Genomic DNA, 21,822 nt, shown 5'->3' with positions numbered 1-21,822 from the left:
CACCACAGAGCAGGCGGCCAGTGAGACACTACTATACCGCTAACTCATAGCCACACCGTGATGACTTGACTTCATAGCTTTTTGACCAGGCCCCACATATCCCAAACGAGAGTACCTTTATGACATAACTTAAGAAAGGGGCTCTCTTGTGATGTCTATTGTTCATGGGAAGACCAGCTTGTCACTGATTGGCTGACCACAGTAAACCTTGGTTAGCCGTCAAATCAGTTCTTGGCCTGAGCCTGCTTGTCAGTGCAGTGAGGTGGGACAACACAGCAGACCTCTACCACACAGCTCTATGAGCTAATATCCGACTAGCATTAAGAGAAGCATGGAGTAACATTAAAAATAAAACACACAGTATCATCTGTACACTGCAACAGTGACTGCATTTAAGAATCATCTCAAGGTAAATTACTACTAGTCCCCAAACCTCACTAGGCATGAAAATCAACTTAAGTCTTTCTTTAATAATAAAGCATTTATTTGGTATTTCTCAGTCATCTCCCACTTAGTTTCCTTCCTCTCTTTCTTCTAAGGCTGTATCTTTTTTTCTCCCTCTCTCTCCCCGCTCCCCACAGATGTGTGTTTTTGTTAATCTTTAACAGTCATGGGACAGGCTTTGGGTTCTACGAGCCTCGTCCCAAATTCAGCTGATTCGCAGTGTCTGCCGTGAGGTGCTGATCCGAGTGGTGGACTGAGAAACAGACGGTACAAGTACAGTAAGGCAGCAATTGGCTTTGTCTTTACAGAGGCGTGATCCCACAGCGACCCACTCTGGAAGAGATCCAGCCCTGCCGCTGGTGCCGCCGGATCCGGCCCAGAGCAGGCCCAGAGTCAGAGTGCTGGCTGGGAGTGACAGGCAAGCAGGGGGACAGCAGAGGGTGCGGTAGCTGGGAGTCCAATCAGCCCAAAAAAAGCGTGGAAAGAAAAGAGAGATAGAGGAAGAAGGGAGAAGAAGTGAAATGCAGAGGGAACGGGAGCGGGGCTTTAAGTGCCAGCAGGTTAGATTCTTCCTCTGCTTAAAGCATGGAGGAGCAGCAATCAATGAATGCAGTCTTACTCATATGCATTCATTCTCTCGATCACACACACAGACACACCATCATAATTACTCACTCATCCTGTCCTCTTTTCACTATGCTGTACTCAGTACAGATTTCTCACAACACCCTCATCTTTACTCAGTTCAGGGTCAGTGGTGTCAAAGCAGCAGAGCAAAGCATTTGTAATGACACGTGCCTTGGCAACATGACGGCTTTAAAAAAGAAAAAATAAATGGAAAAAAAATATTGTTTTAAGACCTCAGAGAACACTTCCCCCCCCAATCGCGTGGTTTGTGTTCGGGGCATGTGTGTGTTTTGAGAGAGTGCACGTGTGTGAGTGGCCCTGGATTTGGTTAACAGCTGTGGGCGAGGCCCCGTGGAGATTTAGGCAGTCCAATCAGAGTGAGGGAGGGGCTGAGATGCTCCAATCAAAGTCTAGCTGAGACACAGTTGCCCCAATCAGAGTGCAGAAAGGGGCGGGTACACATCCCACCCCCAATACCCTCTCCACTCACACATACATCCTGTGTTACCTGAGTACCCATCACCACCCCCGTCAGCGAATGCAGGTGAGTATGTATGTGTTCTTAGGGTTTACACAAGCATGCCTACTCAGTACCCTCACAGCTGTGCCCACTGATGTGGTGGGTGTGAGCGAACATTGAGGGGGTTAAGCTCTATGCAAATGCACCAACTTCTGAAAGCAGTGCAGCAAATGCTATTCACCCATGGGACTGGAGAGGGTTCACGGGAGCTTCATGAACACTTCATCAGGCAGATGTTGAGGCAAGAGTTCACGTTTCTTTGTTTGGAAGGGGTGATTTTTTTTTTGTTTCTTCTTTTACCCCTCCTCTCATTTGAGTTTGGTGCGCACCTGAAGCAGCGTGGGTTTCTCGTCCAAGATGCGCACAAGCAACCTGTCGATGTAGTCCTCCAGGTCACGAATAACAATCTTGGTCTTACGGATCTCCGCCTCTCGCTTCTCCAGCAACACCCCCCGATGTTCGAACTCTGCCCGCTCTCGCTGCAGGTCCGCCTCCCGTTGAAGCAGCAGTGAAACCAGCTCACTGTGGTTCAGGTGATAGTACGAGCCGCCCCCTTCCACCAGATTCTGAATGACCAATGGGAAGACAGAGAAGGAAACAAGACTGAAACTGACAGACCTTGTCTGAAGAATGTCAACAGTACATCTACCTTTTAAAAAATATGTATAAAAAAAAGCAAGACAGACAAAAGAGACAGAAATTCCAAACAGAGACTATTTAGGCTCTGATTAATCAAGGAACAGGATAGACTTCACAGTGGCCTTCTGTGGGAGGATACCTTCTTGTCAGTGTCCTGACTGCGACCTGGATGAATGGTGGATTTGAGCTTCTCAAGCACCGAGCGACTTTCTGGCTTCCTCTCCTCTCCTGGTGGGGTTAGTGGCTTCACAGGGTGTGGACTAGCACAGGGATAAAGAGAGACAGACAGACGAACAGGCAGACAGACATAAAGGGAGAATGTTAGGGGTGTGTGGGGTGAAGAGGATGTGTGTTTATGTGCGTGTGTGTGTGTGTGTGTGTGTGTGTGTGTGTGAGTGAGAGAGAGTGAAAAAGAGAGAGAGAGAAGGAAAGAGAGAGAAAGAGAAAGAAAGAGAGAAAGATAGAGGAAGAGAGAAAAATTAACAGAGTAAGTATTGACTACCACAATCCATTCCTTATCTGCGCCCTTAGGATTATGCTAACATGGTGTGAAGGCTACTTCGTTGTGTTATCCTAAAAAACAAGCACAACAAATATGCACACATTTTCTCACCTACCTTTGACACACAGACAGACACACACACACACACACACACAAACACCTAACCCTATGGAGCCCATGGCTGCTGTGTATTGGGAGGCCCAGTTGGCGTGAGACCCAGGAGAGCGAAAGGAGGGGGTAATAATTATCTCTTCAGTCCTGATTCCACCTGCTAATTGGGCCGAGCCTCCTGTTCCCCTCCAGTCACCAACACATAGAAGAGAGGTGTGTGTAGTAGTGTGTGTGCACCCACACAAACACACATGTATGTATATATGCGTGAGTGCGTATGTCACTGTGTGTGTGAGAAACAGAGCGAGAGTGAGTGAAGGTCAAGAGGGACTTTACAGAAGCAGAATGGAGGGGGACAGAAAGGAATACTGTGCAGAAATAAAGGATCCCAAACTCACACCAGAACACACTTAGAGAAAAGAGTGCATTCAGCAGAATGAAACAGCCTCACCCACCAAGTCAAAGCATTATAGAATCCTCTTGTCAAAAACATGCACCTATAACATCAACCTCTCCAAAACATATCACCCACACAGTGTTTCCAGATGTTACAAGAGCCGATTCAGAGTTGAGACCTATTCAGTAGATCACCATCACAGTGACAAAAGGGAAGGAGGTGGCTTTGCAGTCCAAAAGCTTTCACAGAGCTCAAGGAAAAGTGCACGTGTGAAAGCTTTCACCACAGTGGCAGTCCACAAAAACCTCCTGTGTTGTCACACCTCTACACACTACCATGCAGCCTCACCTGGCGATCTGATTGGATGCCTGCTGATTCTCCTGGGAAAAGACTGCCTGCGGTGCATCAATCATACCTCTGGCAATGGGCAAGGGGGTGGCACCATATGATGTCACCAGAGCAGTGGGGATAGGAGAAAAAGACAAGGGAGAGCAGTCTGCAGCAGGTGTAGAAGAAGCAAGGGGGAAAAGGGACTGCAGATCAGGTTTGATGGTCAGTTTGAGGTCTGTCCTCATGCCTGGCATTGCCTCATTTCCATGTTTTGGCTTTGGCTTAGGCTGACAGCTATCAAAGACATATGCCGCTGAATGGAAGCAGTCGCCATTAGAGGCACCCATGACCTCAGTAAACTTCTGTAAGGGTTTTCCAGTGCTTCCCGGGACGGCAAGTTGCTCCTGACTACTTTGGAGACAAGGATGTGTGTCTGTTTGAGGGCAAATAGGCTGTAAGTGTGTGATGACCAAATCTTGAGATATGGATGAAGAGGGCGGGGTTCCATCAGACACACCCACACTCAGGTCGGGCTCTGATTGGTCAGGGCCAGTATCGTCTACCACTTCGAGCCATGGGAGGGTGCTAAGGTCATCTTGATCCTCAGAGGCCGCTGGGGTCAACCAATTCGAAGCAGAAGTCCAAACCTCATTTAAGATGGCGGCCCCTGCTTCAGACATTTCCATGTTTTCCACTGTGCTACCCACTTCTGCCAAGTTTTCAAAATTGGCCCAATCAACTGGAAATGCACCCAAGTCCCAAACATCACTTTCCCTTGTAAAAGGAGATTCCGAGACTGAATCTTTTGGAAACATCTCAACACTACCATCAACTAAAGGATTAATCTCAGTATCTTTGGTTGCTGGCACCTCTTGTAATACAACCGACTTTGGCATGTCTCTCTGGGTCAGGTCAGAATTTGGCACAAGTCCTTCTGTGAATTCATAATTTGGCATGGTTTCAGCAGTTCGATCACATGCTAACATAGGTTGTTGGGAAGGCCACTGTTTGGACATATCTTTCTTTTTTAGAGTGCTTGTCCAAATAATGTCTGGTAGGAGGTCTTCTTTTGCCACGATGTTCTCCATCAAATCATCCTTTTGTATCATTAGTGAGGAATTTTGATTTGGAATGGCGTCTTGAGGAATGGAATTTGTTGGCAGAGAGAGATGAGAAGTCGCATCTATTGGCACTGTTGAGTTCATTTGATTGCTGGTTAGAGAAGACAGTGGTGAAAGGTTGAATTGGGATACACCATCAACTCTGGGGTCATGTATCCGCATGGGTGTTTGACGGGGGTCTTTTAAGGGCTGGGTTTTCACAGCTAGATCATAAGATGCTATTAGGTATTCTATGGGGTCCTTTGCTGTTATAATTGGCAGTGAGCGCTGGGAACAAAGAGATAGATGACGCAGCTGAGAATTGCAGGTGTGGTAACATTCAGACTCAGCACTTTCATATAGGAGGCTGCCGAGAAACTGAGTTGACTGAGGTGCAAGCATCAGATCCTTATTGGGGCTAAAACTACTATTGTCGCTTGAAGCACAGACACTGCCAGAGTTTAAGCTGAAAAAGGGATTACTAGTAGCACAATGGCGATCATCAGAGACTTTGCTAACAAGGGGGCTAACATAAGCATCTGAATCAATGCTATCAAAATGGCCAACACTGCTGTTAGCATTGACATTTGAGCTAAGGCTACCAGAGGGCAGAAAGCTGATGGGACTCTCCAAGACCTTATGATGTAGTGTCTCTAGCTCGTCTGTACCGACGCTGGTAGGTAAATGCTTGTCCACTGGGGACATGGCCTGTAAAGCTCTCATGGGACTGGATGCCAGCTCACTACCTTCCAGTACAGCTGAATCACCGGTGAAGCGTGACTCTGAAGAGATAAGACCCTCGCCAGGCGAGGAGGCCGTGATGCGGATGAGCGATCCGGGAAAAGGGCTCTCTGCCTCGAGGGAATGATCCAAAATATGCTTTTCTGTGAACACACTTTCAGGGCCTGTTCTGTTCAATGTCTGAACAGAATTCCCCACAAATGGGCCCACCTTCTCCCAGCCAACATCCTCGAGCTCCCTCACTACCCTGGAGCCGATTCTCTGCTTTGATATGCTATTTGAGTGATTCAAGAATATTGGAGCAGCCTCCTCCACAGCAGGTCCACTGACCCATTCTTTTATTTCTACATCACCTGCCTCTGTCTTGTCCTTCTTTTCATCCTGCTCTCCTTTGGCTTCCTGATGTGAGCTCTTCAGACAGGTTGCCAAAGGGTCACTGGCTGGATGGTCTAACTCCTGCCCTGGAGAGTCAGACACGATGGTGGAGGGCTCCAGTGTGTCATCTGAGCTCATCTCCCTGTAGGCAGACACCCTCAGCTCCCTGGAGGGAGTGAGCATCATCTCTTTGACCTCTGCACTAGGACTCAGAGAGAGCACCGTTACAAGGGCATCCTCTGTTGTTTTTAAATCAATCTCAAGAGGCAAAACGGCTGCCTCCATTTCTCTAGACTTGTGGACAAATCCTTCAAGAGTTCCAGACATTTCCACAGACTGGTCTGGTAGTCTTAGCCAAGAGTTGGTAGAGCCAGCCAGCTGTGAGTTTGAGACATTGCCAAGAGGCATTTGGCTGAGGGAGGTTTCATTCAGGCATGTTTCTGGATGGCTCCGTATGTCCATATGGTCCTGTAATAATCCTGGATAAGGGCAGGCTAATTTGTGCATCTCACTGAACTCCATATTCTTAGATAAAGGGCTCTGTGATACATTAGGGCTTAGCTGTAAGTGGTCCTCAGTGTTAACAGTACTAGTGTTAGTCAGAGCAGCAGAATAAGAATCCTTTTCAGTGTTTTTCTGTATTTGGGAGTTTGTGTGAATTGAGGGGTCAGGCCACATGGATGCCTGAGACATGTCCCCAGACTTCCATTGCTCAGCATTATTGGTGTCAGGAATGAAAGGGTCGAAGAACATTCCTTCTTTTGATACAACAGTCACTTCCTGAGGTAGAGTCTTTCCATGAGCACCACCTGGCGGGGTCTCTTCTGTGATTGGGCATTCTTGGTGATGGGAGGAGTCAGAAAGCAAGATGGAAGGTGCAGGGCTGGAGAAACAGTTGAAAGCAGGAATGTTAGGAGTTAGTGCAGCATCAACATATATCTCTTGAAAGAAAGGATTTTGCTGGAGGAGGGAAAGGAAAGGATTGGTGGAGGAGAGAGGTGGAGGAGAGGTGAAGGGGTTAGTGTGACAAAGAGGTGCAAGCTGAGAAAGTTCGGTGAGGCTGAAAGATGGGTCGGGGGTTGTGTCAAAGCCAGGATCACCCTGAGACACCAAACCGCTGGAAAGGAACACACATATAGTCCCGGATGTTAGAGACTCCACCCAGATAAAACAAAAACAACTACACTAGATTCACAGGGAAAAAATAATGCAATATAGGACATTTTGATGAGGGACTCTTTGGCTATCTAGTTGTATATTACTTTTCAGTTACAAAAAAGGTTATTTGTGCCAGTAGAACCACTCTTCCTGTAAAGACTCCATTGCCGAACATATTCTCTCAAAATCTGATGAAGTGATTTCAATTTAGCCTCATTAACTGTTGACTATGATTAGATTATACATATCAATTACATTCAAGGGAAATTGACAAAAGACGAGAACTATTTTTCAAAATTAATGTCACAATGGGACTACTGTGACAGACTGTCAGTTTCCTTGAAAACAGGTAGACAGTTTCTGACAACTGGATGGCTTACTTATCCCTCTTATCAAGGCTGGTGTCTTGGTAACAGTAATGTCTATGACATTTCCATTACCAAATGACAGTGGTTTCTTAAGGGGACATTAATGAGATTTATAGCTGATGGTCCATTTGACAAATTATGAATAAAATTGTGCTTTTTCAAATCTCTAAAGAGCCGCTGATTGAATAACCAATACATGTTGGAATGATATTAATTAAATTCAGTTAGGTATGTTAAATGAGCATTAGCTTAACCAGTAAAGTCAATATAAGTAGGTGTACTTAATGTTGCCATTCTTCAATCACTTAGTATATATTAATAATTGTGCTAGGTTAGGGAGTTCTCTAAAGGAAGTTGCCATTCACACTTTGAGTTCAACAGAAAAGAACGAGACAGCATCCTGTTACATTTCCTGATTAAACTGGGGGTTCCATTTCCAGCCTGCTGGTACGCAGTATTCAAGAAACCTGCTCCAGGTTAGCACACACTAACCCCCACCAAAAATGGCCGTCCTACAAAGACCCCATCTAAACAACGATGCAGAACCATGCACACTGCATGCTTGTATGTTGTGAGAATTTTTTTTGTCTCTGATGCTTAGCATGTAAACTACATAGGCCCTAATACATGTGCCAATGTGATCAGATCAGTTTATCGTATCGTATTCGCGTGTAGGTGTGAAAATTTTCACGGGAAACGGCTCGTCGTTACGTGTTTACATGTGCAAAATGTGAACCGTTTACATTGCCTCGGGCATGCGCAAAGACCACGGAGATGTGCTACCACCTGGTTTGTTTACTAACAACATCAACGTGGATCCGCATCGTGCACAGGCAGTGTAGTGGCTTAAAGTTCCCTTCTTTCTATCAGCATATAGTTCTTAATATTTTCTTTGAATAACCACTCTCAGATGGAAAGAAAACGAGTCTACGCTGGATGTGTTTCAACAACGGTAGAAAACTGTGTTTGCTCCGTCTTTTACTGAACTCATAATTATATGACAGTGGTATTAGTTACAGTTAAGACACACGAAATAACTTGCATGCGCAGCAATCCTGAGAGGTGATTTTTAGTTTGCACATGAATACTAACGTCTTCTTTGATCCCAGGAAATTTGAGCACATAACCCATCTCCCTTATGGAGATATTGGCGATAGTTGTTTTACCTACTTCATTGCAAACGTCTAGTTTTGCAAACGTGTCTAGTTTTTGTGCAGTAGTGAATAGAGTCTCAGTCTACTACACCATAGCATATCATGTTTGTAGAAAATGATTACGGTGCAACAAATGCCAATAAGCATATTTAAATTAAATGATTCACATTGCAAGTAAAATGGTGCGGCTGGAGCAGATACAGGGAGGGACAACGGTGACGCAGTTTGGATGTAGCGACAAACATTTATGTGCTGTAACAAACAGTGTTAACCAGTATGTGAGTAACGTGGGTTTTATTAAAACATAGCTTGTGTAATGTGTAGCTATTTCATTCCATTTATTAACCTTTCCGGCTGTCTGTACTAGCCAGCAGCAGACGTAAAGGAAAGGGAATTAACCCCGAAGTTAAAAACATGTAATCTACTTCGGCAGCGGAGCATTTTACTCCCCCGCAATCTCTCTACAAACTTCCATATAGATGCGGGATCAGCAGAGGAAAATCTACTTTCCTTTTGGGAGAAACAAGGCCAGTCGTTCCCACGACTACAGCACCTTTCAAAACGAATTCTATGCGTTCCAGCAACAAGTGCTGCGAGTGAGCGCTCCTTCAGTGCAGCAGGGCGCGTTATAGAAGCCAGGCGCTCTCGCCTGAATCCTGACACTGAAGATGCTATTTTATTCCTGCATAGTGCTAAGACAAATTCTAAATAGAACGAAGGTTAGGCATATCAGCAGAGGTATATTTTGGTTACATTAGGATGGCTACGTTTATAGCTTGCATTTTGGGCGCACCACAATGCCAAGAAGTTTGTCGCGACTGTAATGGCATATTTGATTGTGGGGGTGATTGATAGCTTAAGGCTTACGAGACACAGTGTTTTCCGATGTTTTCCTGAGTCCTCTCTGTCTCTATCACACACACACACACACACACACACACACACACTAACGGAAGCAAAAAAGGTTTAAATTAAGTGACGATCCCTCAAATGTCACGTCTCCTTAAAGCGCCGCAAACCTGCAAGCTATGAGTCAGCTGTCAGTATTGGAAGAAGCCTTAACGTCTCGAAGATGAAACTGCCTGGGTTATTTTGTTTTTTGGGTCATCTCCCCCCAGTCACGCACCGCCTCCCCCATGACACATCGGCCTGATTTGACACGCCCTTTTCTGAGCCGAACGATCGGGGTAAACCACCTCTCTCGAAAGGCTCAGACGATCGGCGGAAAAACGAACAGATCACATCTAAAGGCACATCATGAGGCAATTGTAACACTTTCGCGAGTTTATATCGGAACAGACGCGATGTAAACGGTTTACATTGACACATGTATTAGGGGCCACTGGTCTCAGGCAAAGTTCTATGCCAGCAACACTAAAATATGACCAGGAACGTGTTAAAGTTATTATGGCAGTTTCTGCTCTGTTCATAAAACATACGTTGAATACAAGGAACATTTTTTTAGCAAAACCAACACTCGCCCCGTTTATGAGAAATAGATTGGGAACCCCCTGGTACACTAAGAAAGAGATCAATGTAGCTACTGTCTAACTGTCATATTCACTAACGGTCATGTCCACAAGTCTACAAACCAATGTTCTGTCAACAAGATATATAATTCAATGTCAATACGCCATCATAAAATGTACAGGTGTTAAAGAAATGTACAATATGGGCTTAATCAAAAGAACATGTTCTCATAAAGACATGCAGACTTAATCATTTCAGATTTCTACTATTACGGTGTTCAACATCACACAAAGAAATAGCACAAAGACACTAATTGAGCACACACACACACAGGACAGATGCTAGGGCAAGGGCATCAATACTGAAATACCAGCACATGAGATCTCACTGATGTGTGCGTCCATGTGATTAACACCAGAGTGACGAAGCAGAGAGTGTGACATCTCTTGGCATCTATTTTTAAATTTCCCCTAAGTCCTTCTCAAAGGTGATGACACCCACACCCAACGACACCCACAGGCTTTTCAGTCGTGCGTGCCCACATACGCAAACACACAAGGTGATTTCCCCATAAACCATTAATAGAGTCTTTATCACACAATGAACAGCATACACACCTACAACGACAAGAATGACAAAGCGTTCATCTATCTGAATTAGTCATATGTCAACCAAAGACAACACACATCAGAGCAAAACAGCCGTCTATTACAGCAGTACATGGTTAAGTGTTGGGTTATGTAACATGGGATCGCCCAAGACACACACACACACACACACTATTTGTGTCTGCAAGTTCTCCCTGAGAAAACCCTATTATACTGATGTGGAGTTCCTGTGAAAAATGATACAGTGAACATGAGGCATTATCAGAAGAGCCACTCACAACGAGGGCGAAGAAAGGAGAGAGAGAGAGAGAGAGAGACTGAGAGAAGCTAAGCCAGAGGCAGTAAAAAAAAAGAGAGAGACAAACAGAATGTGAATGTGGAAAGAAAAAGCAGAAGATGGCAAGACTTTCCAAACAGTATTCTAGCTCTCCTGGGCAACGCCTCTCTGCAATGCAGATCTGCTGTAACCAGATCCTGAGCTCGGAGTATGCTAGCATACCAACCGAGGACCCACAACAAGGAGTCAGGGCTCAATGCTAATAGGCTAATTGCTCACAAAACAGCTAGCAAGCTAAAGCTAACCCAAACCCAATTCAAAGGGGAATCATGCTTGAGCAGTTAGCATGCTAAAGCTAATCATAAAAAGGCTTTCATCAAGTGCAACTATGCTTCACACAATATGTAATGCAACTTCAACCACTATAATAATACTCCTATCTACAATGTAGGAGTCTCAGAGAGACACACACGGTGGCTAAAATTATGCAAAAAGCATTTCTATACAGATGGAGAATAGCCATGGTTTCTATAGTCCTAAAATGCAAATATGACCAATTATGGAAAGGAGCCAGCAATGAGATCTCTAAAGCTCAGCTTCTTTCATACGGAACTCAGCACAGCTGCGTACGCCATGAGTTAGCCGCTATGAGATAGCCGCTATGGAGGTTCCCCTAGTTTGAGACACTGACCTAAATCTTTACCAGGCAATGACAAGAGACCATGTAGTTAGAAAATCTGGGTTTGTTGTCCAAAATAAGAAAATGTTTTTTGATATGCAATGACCATCTTTCACGAGTGAAAACATGGTTATCACCAGTCTTAAGGCTTATAACACTTAAAACCTAAAAAAATAAATAAAAGGATGTTAACCCTCATAGTAAAACACTCAGTTAGTCATAACTTTAACACACACACTCAGTTACAACTACACCTGAGTGAAAGCAATAGTGTTATTAGTAATGTAACCAATATAGTAACATTTGTGACCATCAAATTTATTGCCACACTTGATGTTGATGGTTAAAGTCAGTACCAAAAATAGATGATTTTTGGCCTGTAGAAAGCAATAGCAGCCATACCCTGATTTTCATATAATACACAAAAGTGTAATATGCAATTCAGCATACACTCACCTGGGTTTGGCGTGGGAGTCCTTTGAGCCAAACCACCCTTTATGCTTCCCTTCCGAAGGGGCTGAAGCAGCGTCGCTCTTGCCTGTGGTTGTCGCCTTGCCTGCTGAGTCACTCCGCCCGTGAGAGAAAATACCCCACTTTTGCTTCTTGACCTCTCCGTTGCCCGTGGTAACCACCGGCGTGGCCTCTTTCTTGAACTGGGTCGCCCTCCTCTCTTCCTCCTCCAGCTTCCCGGCATTCTCGATTGCCGCGGCAATGGCGGCCCTTTCCTCCTCTCCGGCTTTATCCAGCGACCAACGGCGGCCATCCCCCGGCCCCAGGTGGGGTTCCTCCACGTGGTGCGACACCGAGAGGTTCTGGAGGGACAGCGACATGGGCGAAGTCTTCTGCATGGAGCCCAGAGCAGGACCAGGGGCCAGGGACAGGGCCTTAGGCTTGGTCAAGTCACCTGAAGGCTTGGGTTCCTGCTTAAGATTGTGGGGTGCTGGAGCGTGCTTGACTGGGTGGCCATTGGCTACAGTTGTGGTTGGCGGAGCAGGGGAAATGGTTTCGGGGACCAGGCTCTCGTATGTGAAACATTGGGGTACGGGGATGGAAATCTCGCACACATCATCATCATCATATATGTGCTTGTGTGGGGAGACCAGTGGTGAGAGGGCAAGAGTGTGTTCTGAGATACAGAGAGAGGAAAATGGAGGGAAATATCACATTAGAAAAGCATTCGATAAACATAGATCTTCTGGAGTTGCTACTGCTGTTGTTGGATGATTGCGATGTGTGTGTGTGTGTGTGTGTGTGTTTGTGCGTCTAACCTGGGCTGTTGTCTGCCGTGAGGTTGCTGCTGTTGCTGGGCGAGTTGGACAGGTCCGACACCACAACACTGATCCCTGCCGTCGGGCTCAGGCTCCCTCCCCGAGATGACGACTCACTGCTCTCCGAGCCCAGCGAAGTGGTCGAGCGTGTGTCCGACGACTTCCGCAGTTTACCTCTCAGGAAGAAGTTCCTCATCTTGCTCCGCCTCGCCTCACCACCTTCGTCATCCTCATAGAACTCCTCCCCGCCGCCGTCGCTTGGCAACCGGCCCCGCATCCTCGACAGCGCCCCGTAGCCTCCAGGGATGATGGCGGACGCAGAGTCTTCGTCGCCGAGGTTCATCTTGCCGCGGATGCGCTCCTTGAGCTTGCCGAAGGCAGAATGTGGCTTGTCCTTCATGGATAGGTCGTACATGCTGGCCGTCAGGTTGTGCCGCGTGAACTGCACCGTCACCTGCACCTCCCCCCGCTCCTTCTCCTTCTTGCCAGTTTTGGAGTGCAGACAGTGCCATCTGTGCAGGAAGACACAAGCACAAGACACAGGGAACCATTAGGACACCACCCAATTCTAGTACGTTTACCCCCAGCCGATCTTCTTATGTACTTCCTTTCAGCAGTTTTGTTTTTCAAATAGCAGAGGGAACCACAGAACATGAAGAGAGGAATAGACAGTCCTATTCCCAGGAATACTGTATATACTTTCAAAAATAAAAGAGGAACTGTAATCAGTGCATGAGGGCATTAATGATTGTTTGACATCTGATAAACCCATGACTTTTGAATAAATTACGGGAATAATGTCTTCACATGCTAACTAGTATGCAAAGGGTCATTGAGATCCCTATTAAAGGAGGAAGTTCGGGACATGGAAGAATGGTCCTTATGCCTATTGTGTTCTCTTCATTACGATGCTGTCAGATCCTATGCAGCACGTGTACCATTCTCCTCTCGTTTCTTCCAGCAGGTTTGACTTGCAGCAGCCTTTAACATTCACATGCTCCTCAGAGGTTTCATAAGCCTGATCAGCAGTATTATAATAGGGTTGCAACCTAACGCCATAAGAAAATAGATTGAGACGGGATGCTGGGCTCTCCTGTTGTTCTCCATATATCTGGAAGCATACGCCCAGCTTTAGGTCATTTTGTGTCTTGTCTGACTGCATTTCATTTTAAGCACGGCAGCCTCTATGTTTGCTCAACAAAGGCTGGATGTTGTGCACTGCACACGGTTTTAGTTCTTCTATTTTATACCTGAGGTGAACCACCACAGCAGTGAAACAGGCACCGCTGTGAAGTCAACCATGCATTATTGACCCAACTGCACGTTGTGACATTCAGCTAACTATCTCATCACAAAGGAAATAACATTTCTTCATTTCCCATCAGCATAGATTAGCATGTGCACAGCAGCCATACCCATAATTCAAAATCCCTGTGGGCGTGGCAAACAGCTGACTGCCAGAGCATTGCACCTCTGATTGGCCTGATTAGCTCTGCAATACGGTCGTCATGACAGCTAAAGCTAGTAGAGACTTTTTTATTTATGCCCGAGTTTTCCTCGTAAACTTGAACTGTGTTTGTGTTTGAACAGTGTTTTAAAAAAGTTCTACATGGGCTGCATTTTTAAGTGAATGCCCATTTCCTCCATGACACAAATACAACACAAGAGTGCATTCGCTACATTTTACTTCCCCACTGCATCATGTTGCAGGAACAATTTAGCTTTTACCCCCAAGGCACAGCTCCACTTAGGATACATAAGTAAGGGATAGATCAGCCAATATGAAACAGGATACACAAATGTGTAGATAACATTGTACTCCACTCAATAGCTCAAGACAGGTTATGCCCAGAGTGACATCAAAGGTGAGATTGTGAGAAAACTATATGGACTAAGAGAGAGAGAGAGAAACATGGTTACTTCTAAAAGTTTCAAGTTTCAAATGGGAAATGCAGATTAATGCTCTAAATTCAGAGGTATGTGAGGTCCACAGATTATCTGGAGAGTCAGTGGGATTTGTGTGTGTGTGTGTGTGTGTGTGTGTGTGTGTGTGTGTGTGTGTGTGTGTGTGTGTGTGTGTGAGAACGCGCCTGCACACTTCAGAAAATAAAGGGCTTAGGCTGGTTAGAACACAATAACTGAAAGAAAGTACTGTTGTAGAGGAAAAGGCTTAGCAGCGACCTCATACCAGGACTGGAAAAACAAGATGTGGTCAGGAAAGGGGGAAGAATTTAAACCCCACCATTAGGTATGCTTACAGTTATCCGTCTTCATCCAGGCTTGGAAGGTTTCTTAAATTAGCACTTCAGCACAACACATATTAAGGATTCCTCAGGAGTCACTGCTGTAGGGCCCATCTGAGACTCTTCAAACTCAGACAAACCTGATCATCCACATTATCCACGCCAAAGCTAATATGTTCCTGCTCACAACACACACCTGCTCTGGAACAGCCACACCTGTGCATGCACGCACACATGCATGCACAGTTATGAGTTTCATACAGTTAAATGCATTCTACACTTGTAGCATACTCAAAGGAAACCTTCCCGAAGATTCGGCTTTGCATTACAGCATTATATAACAGTCACCTGGCTCCTGAAAGTTCAACAGGTGTTCTAGACACCTCATCATAGACTTGGGCACACTTGGGTCTTCTGTACGTCACAGTTCAGGCAGACGTGAGAAAAATAACCTGAGAATTCGCATGAACACCTGACCTACTAAGAGGACAAAAGGAGGGAGCAAAAATATAATTTCTTGACTATTTCTGTTCCTTGGTTCATTATTCATTTCCTGTGATCGACGGGGACTGAGACGTCTGCTGTGGGACTTTAGTGTGACCATGAGGAGGACTGTTCTTACAGTGAAGAGTGCTGCCATGTTCAAAGGGGAAGTGCAAAAAAGGGTTGGAGGCTTCTTATATTCGATCTGTGCTTTCGGTCATCCTTCTCTTATTTTTTTCTATCCGTCTCTCAGTTCCTCGTGCACATTGTTACCTGTCCTCCACACACTCGTTCACTACTTGCAGCAGTCAAATTCACTTTCTCTAGATTCGGTCACTGGGTTCTCTTTACATCACTAAATCGTCTTCTCACTTGTGTAGGTCAGTAATGCACACCGCTAGTATCAGGGTTATTAAGGGTACACATCCCCTCAGGTTACAAGTTTCACATACTGCTCAAACCTGACCAACCAGATTCATTATAACCCCTCACCAGACCACAAGCATGTACACACACACACACACACACACACACACACACACACACACACACACACACACACACACAGCTGGATTTAATTTCAAACATCCCAAGTGTCCACAAGCCTTAAAAGAAAGTGTTGCGTTGCATATTGTTTACGCATTTTTTAGTTTTCCTTCAACCCACAAACACACACAACTGCTGACAAAGGGAGGAGGTGGAGAGAAACGAGTGGTCTTATTTCAGTCAAAAATATAGTGTGTGCTCAGCTATTGTGGAATACTCAGACACACACACACACACACACAGTCAGAGAGTGAGTCCAAGTTTTTTTTTTACTTTCATGCAAAGTTTACTATTTGTAGACCCACAGCTGCAGCACTTTCGCTGATACAGACAAAGCTTCAGTCCACACACACACACACACACACACACACACTCACACACACACAGAAGTTGGCCTAAAATCCCTTACCCGGGATACTGTGTCTTTCCTGTGTCTTGTTACCATGGGAGCAACAAATCCTGGAGCGAACACTCCTCTTAAAAAACACACAGCGATTGATTTCCCCTAACCAAACATAATGGGATTACACTCCAAAAATAGATTTAAAAAAAAAGGATTTTTGTGAGCTGTCATTGGGAATATGACTTTCCTTATTCTGGCTCTGCTGCAAAACTCCCTTTTTAAAACATAAAAACCTGGTTTGGAAAACTGAACCCAAATATCACACACACACACACACACACACACACACACACACACACACACACACACACACACACGGCCCAAAAATGGCCTTATATCCCTGGCCTCTTAACGGTACACTCTGCCGAGACCAGTCATTCGCAGATGGTGAAATTCAGCCTTTTCAAGCCACCTGCCAAAGGCAACCTCAACCCTTATGACTGACTCCCAACACCAGACTTACAGATTTGACCCTAGCAGAGATACAGTCACCCGCATTTGCCCCATGGCAAGTTACCCTTTACAATGAAAACAAACCCCAACAAAAACTTAAAAGGAGTTGAGGGTTGAGACAGATCAGATATGCGAGCAAAGAAGATGACAAAAAAAATGTGGCTAATGGGCATAAACAACTTCCAAACCAAAGTGTTGAGTGGGTGCAGACATTATCATACACGCAAAGCCCCCACTTCCTCTCTCAGAAAACTTTCCACAAACATCGATCCCCATTTAAGTGGAATAACAGAGAGTGAACATGGGGGAAACTGAAAGGCAGAGACATCAACACACACTCGCACACGTATAACGGTTATGTAGTTCACACACACACACACACACACACACACACCCCCCCCCATTACGCTCCCTCATTCATGCATAGAAAACAAACATGCCCATATCTGCCATCTTTGAGGGCAGCATATCAAAGGCCCCACAATCACCTCCATCTCCAACAGGAAATCACAGACATTCCTCCGAGCTATCCGCGTGCGTCTGTCTGTCTGTCTGTCTGTCTGTCTGACATACTTTTTTGTTTTCATGCTTCTTAAATCTATTAAAATACATGGAGCACCTTTCCCTCCACCCCAATTCTGTCTGTCTGTCTGTCTGTCTGTCTGTCTGTCTGTCTGTCTGTCTGTCTGTCTGTCTGTCTGTCTGTCTGTCTGTCTGTCTGTCTGTCTGTCTGTCTGTCTGTCTGTCTGTCTGTCTGTCTGTCTGTCTGTCTGTCTGTCTGTCTGTCTGTCTGTCTGTCTGTGAGGGAGAGAGAGAGAAAAAAGAGAGACCAATATCTTCTACATTTAGCCGAAATTTACTTTTATGATGACTGCAACATCTACAAGCCATCACCTACAACCAGACAACTCTCTCTTTCTCTCCTTCCCTTTCTCCCCCTGGTCATATCACTCTGAGCTGTGAACTATTCAACATTGTGCGACACAGAACATTTGCAAAGAAACCCCCTTCTGCCTTATCTTTTTCTCATTTCTCATTCTCAGCTGTCAGTCTCTTTCTCCCTCTCTCAATTTAAGTAGTCTGACCTCTCAGTGAGCCTGCCTCTCTCCTTGGAATCAAAATGTCCCTCGTGACTAAGATCTAGAAACAATGCCCCTTGTAATCACACGCATGTCCATCTTCTGTTCCTATATCAAACAGATCCCTGTTATCATTCGCTATGACGAAAAATGCACTATATCTTTGTCAACACCAACTCAAATGGATCAAATCCAGCAGATTTTACACAAATGCCATATTCGACGTAAACTGTTGATTGGAGTTCACTAGGTCACAGAATTATGATCCTTTTTATGATTACTCACATTCAGCCACTGCCAACAGATAAAAAAAATACTTAAAATCAGTCTGTGGATAGTAACTATAGTGGGAGGGTTGAGGAGGCATAACCTATGGTGGTCACACAATGGTTTCTAGTGTGAATGAAATCTAATGGCATAATGGTGGATCCAATCAGAGGGCTGGCCTTGCTTGGGTGATTGATCAAAATAAAAAAATGAAAGCAACATTAAGAGGATATGCATTAGGTTTTCTACATCAATTTCTTTGCTTGGGATTTTCTTAATTTCCTGTCTCCCATTGTTGGGTTCTCCTCACCTTCTCAGTCTCTTCCCTCTTCACCTGCATCAGAATGCAACCTGTGACCTGAAGAGCATGACTCTGCAATACCTAGTGGGTCAACACTGAGGTGAAGGTACAAAAGAGCAGAGAGGGCGAGAGAGGTGAAGGTGGAGGAAAAACAAAAAGGAGAGAGGGGAAATAACCAAAGTGTGACAACCCCAAAGGTCAACACTGTATGTATGCCAACCTTGGAGCATGAAATGTGTTACTGAAATCTCACACGGAGCTGAACGCCCACTAGCATCTCTCACTCACTCGCTCTCTCACTCTCAGTATATATCTCTTCTCTCTTACACACACACACACACACACACACACACACACACACACACAGTACATCAATCTGCATACAGAGTGGGTGTTTCCAAATGCCTGCTCCTGTCATTACAGTAAACCTACCTATATGGCCCTTTCCCCAAACAAGTTCTCCCTCCCTCTATCTCTATCTATCTATCCATCTCTCTCTCTCTCCTCCCAACACACAAACAGGTTCATCAGCACTGCTAGGAACCCTCAGACCCCTGCATCAACTGGCACCCTTTTCCTGGCACAATAAAGGTTGTCATGGAAACATGCCAGCTGCCCCCTGTCCTGGCACTGACCATCTGGTGCCAGGTCAACAGGAGAGGAACATATATCCCCCCCTCTCCCCTGTCTGTGTCTGAAGTAAGAGAGATAGATAGTGTGTGTGTCATGTAAGAGAGAGAGAGACAGAGAGAGAGAGCATCAAGTAAGAAAGGGAGAGAGAATGTGTGTCAAGTAGGAGAGAGAGAGAGTGTGCATGTCAAATAAGAAAGGGAGAGTGTGTGTGTGTGTGTGTGTGTGTGTGTGTGTGTGTGTCTGTGTGAGAGAGAGAGAGAGATAGAAAGAGGGGGACAGACAGAGCAACAAAGAGGCAGCCCAGGCAGATGACAAGTCTGTGTGGTTCAGTCAGCACACACTTGTAAACAAACCTACCCTTAATAATCCCAACACTGATTCTGACCTCACCTTTCTACTGTGTCCATTACCCTTGTCAGACCCAGCCTACCATCCACACATCCTGGGCCAGCACCTCACACCCTACATGAGTCAATTGGCCACAAGACAGCTGACCTTCTTTCTGCTCAGAGGCATTTACACTTCCTGGTTGGAAGACCTTTGCAGGAAGTACAGGTCTAACACCAGACCAACCTTATTTGGTTCAATCTTCCTTTCAGTCGGGCTCCTTCACTCATATTCTGAAATAGTGTTCAAAACAGCGCTCTTGACCCTCACATTAAGAAAGGCTGAAACCCACAAACCTATGTGGATGTCTATATCTATTAAGGAGACTTTCTTAGACATATAATCAACACTGATCGTCTTTACTAAGAGCTTAAACAAAACCACTTAACTATCAGCACCTGACACACAGGAAAAGACCAGCCAGGCTGGTTACTCTCTGGAAGTAGTCCCAGCCCTGAGTAGAAGCATCTGTATTTATTTGGGTGCGTGCTGAGTTACTCTGAATTGTTTTAGGCTGGGTTTCCCTGGGTGCTAAGGTTAGGTGGGGTATTCTCCACCCTTGCAGCGTAAGATAATCTGTCTTTAGCCCTGACCGCTCATATTACATAACCCAAATGCTGAGTGGGCTCTGCTGGTGTCCCAAAGACGCATTATTCACTGGGCTGGTCCACACTGCAAACAACACACCTTTTCCAGGGCCGCAGCCAGGAGTAGTCTACTGTCTAAACACGTTTCATTTGGGTCAATGACGGAGAGCTCCGCATGTGCACCTCTGACGTGTCTTATAATCGACCTCGCGCCCCAAACAGCAGGCGAGTGATCGCGCTGTGGAACGGAGGAGGGCGTGACTGCAGAGGAGCGGAATGCAGCACTGTCCGCGAGCCTCCACATCATTCACCGTGAGGCCTCGGGAGAACGACTAAAAGCGGTAGCCCAAACCGGCGGTAGCAGAGCACCGTCACCACCCCATGTTTAATTTCCTAACGGCCTTATGCCCCGAGTACCCAAGCGGTCTGCACACGTAACGTACAATAGAAACTCTTAAATAATTAATTAACAAGTTAGGCCTAGATATAAACACATAAAAAGGAAAGAGTGGGGGATATTTCCAAAGACAAACCTACTCTTTTCTCATGGATATGCGGTCCTGGAAAGCCTTATCCAGAGGAATGACTGCTTGTCCGAGAAAGACATCCAAACCGATGAGTGCCCGGTGCATAGCTGTGAGGGTGAGATCACAGCTACCGGGAGGACAGATGTCGCGTCCGCCTGACTCGAGCACCCCTGGCTGGAGCTCAAACGTGCATTCCTCTCCCCACTCCGGGACAGTGGTCTTCTCCATGACACACGTGGAGTACTTCTCCTTGCCCACCTGAATGATAACATAGGCGTCGTTGGTGCCATGCTTGCCCTTCGCGCGCAATGCACGGGCCCGGAGCACTGTCACCTGCACATGAGTGGGCACCCACCGCTGCTGCTCATCGTCCGTAATTGCTGAGGACATGTCCGCATGTACGCAGGTACCGGGGAGCTCCGGTCACCGGCGTGTCCCGGTTGCCTTCGAGGTGTCGGGTGAAGCCAGCCTAGCCCCAGTGCTCGCCGCGCCTCCGCATCGGCGGTTCAATGTTATTTAAGCGTCTATGAGCAAAGTACCGGCGCCCCCGTGCCCTGTGTGAATCTGCTACTGCTCTGTGTGCGAGCGTGTTCACTGTTTCTCCTCTCGACGGACGGGCACGCTCTCATCTGCAAAAGCAGCGAACTGACGTCACCCGTCTCCTCACCGCAGCACAAGGAAGTGACTAGAAGCTGTTAGCCGGCTACCCCTGAATATACCCACTTGCCGGAAATATAAATGTTGTCAGTCCATCACGGCAGGTCTTGAAATGCTCTCCCCCCTGAGGTGATGTGTGCAATACCGAACGGGTTGGAATCCGAGACGATATTTTTGGAAAGAAAATATGACCGTGGCTGAGTGCTCCACGATGTCGGTTGCAGGTGGAAGCAATCCACATGATGACAAAGCAATGATGCAGATACACTACTCTGAAACACTACTCTGAAACTTTTCTGAATCTGGAAAGAATTTATTTAATGTATTTGTGTTTGTTGGCTACCATTATCTATGCATGTAAAATGTAAAACACGTCACACATTATTTTGTAAACGCCCTTATCTTTCAAGGGCATGTCCCTGTTGTCTTGTTTTGGGAACAGCTTGAGTCAAAAAGTTTGTTCATTCATATGTTAGGGTTGGCAAGCT

At 45.8% G+C, this 21,822-nt stretch overlaps 1 protein-coding gene across 1 annotated transcript; it reads right to left on the bottom strand.

Annotated features, from left to right (window-relative positions):
• Positions 1–1,899: 1,899 nt before the first annotated feature.
• Positions 1,900–21,067, bottom strand: rab11fip5a (RAB11 family interacting protein 5a (class I); the record flags this gene model as incomplete). The annotated part of the gene is made up of 5 exons (XM_080850166.1): positions 1,900–2,157; positions 2,370–2,490; positions 11,957–12,626; positions 12,769–13,280; positions 20,688–21,067. The coding sequence occupies 5 exons, from the start codon at positions 21,065–21,067 to the stop codon at positions 1,900–1,902; spliced, it is 1,941 nt and encodes a 646-aa protein (XP_080706292.1).
• Between the last annotated feature and the right edge of the window lie 755 nt (positions 21,068–21,822).

The sequence above is a fragment of the Sprattus sprattus genome (assembly GCF_963457725.1).
Source record: "Sprattus sprattus genome assembly, chromosome: 13".
Classification (NCBI taxonomy): Eukaryota; Metazoa; Chordata; class Actinopteri; order Clupeiformes; family Clupeidae; genus Sprattus; species Sprattus sprattus.
Note: the sequence above shows the minus strand (reverse complement) of the source record. Positions and strands in the feature narration are given on the sequence as shown.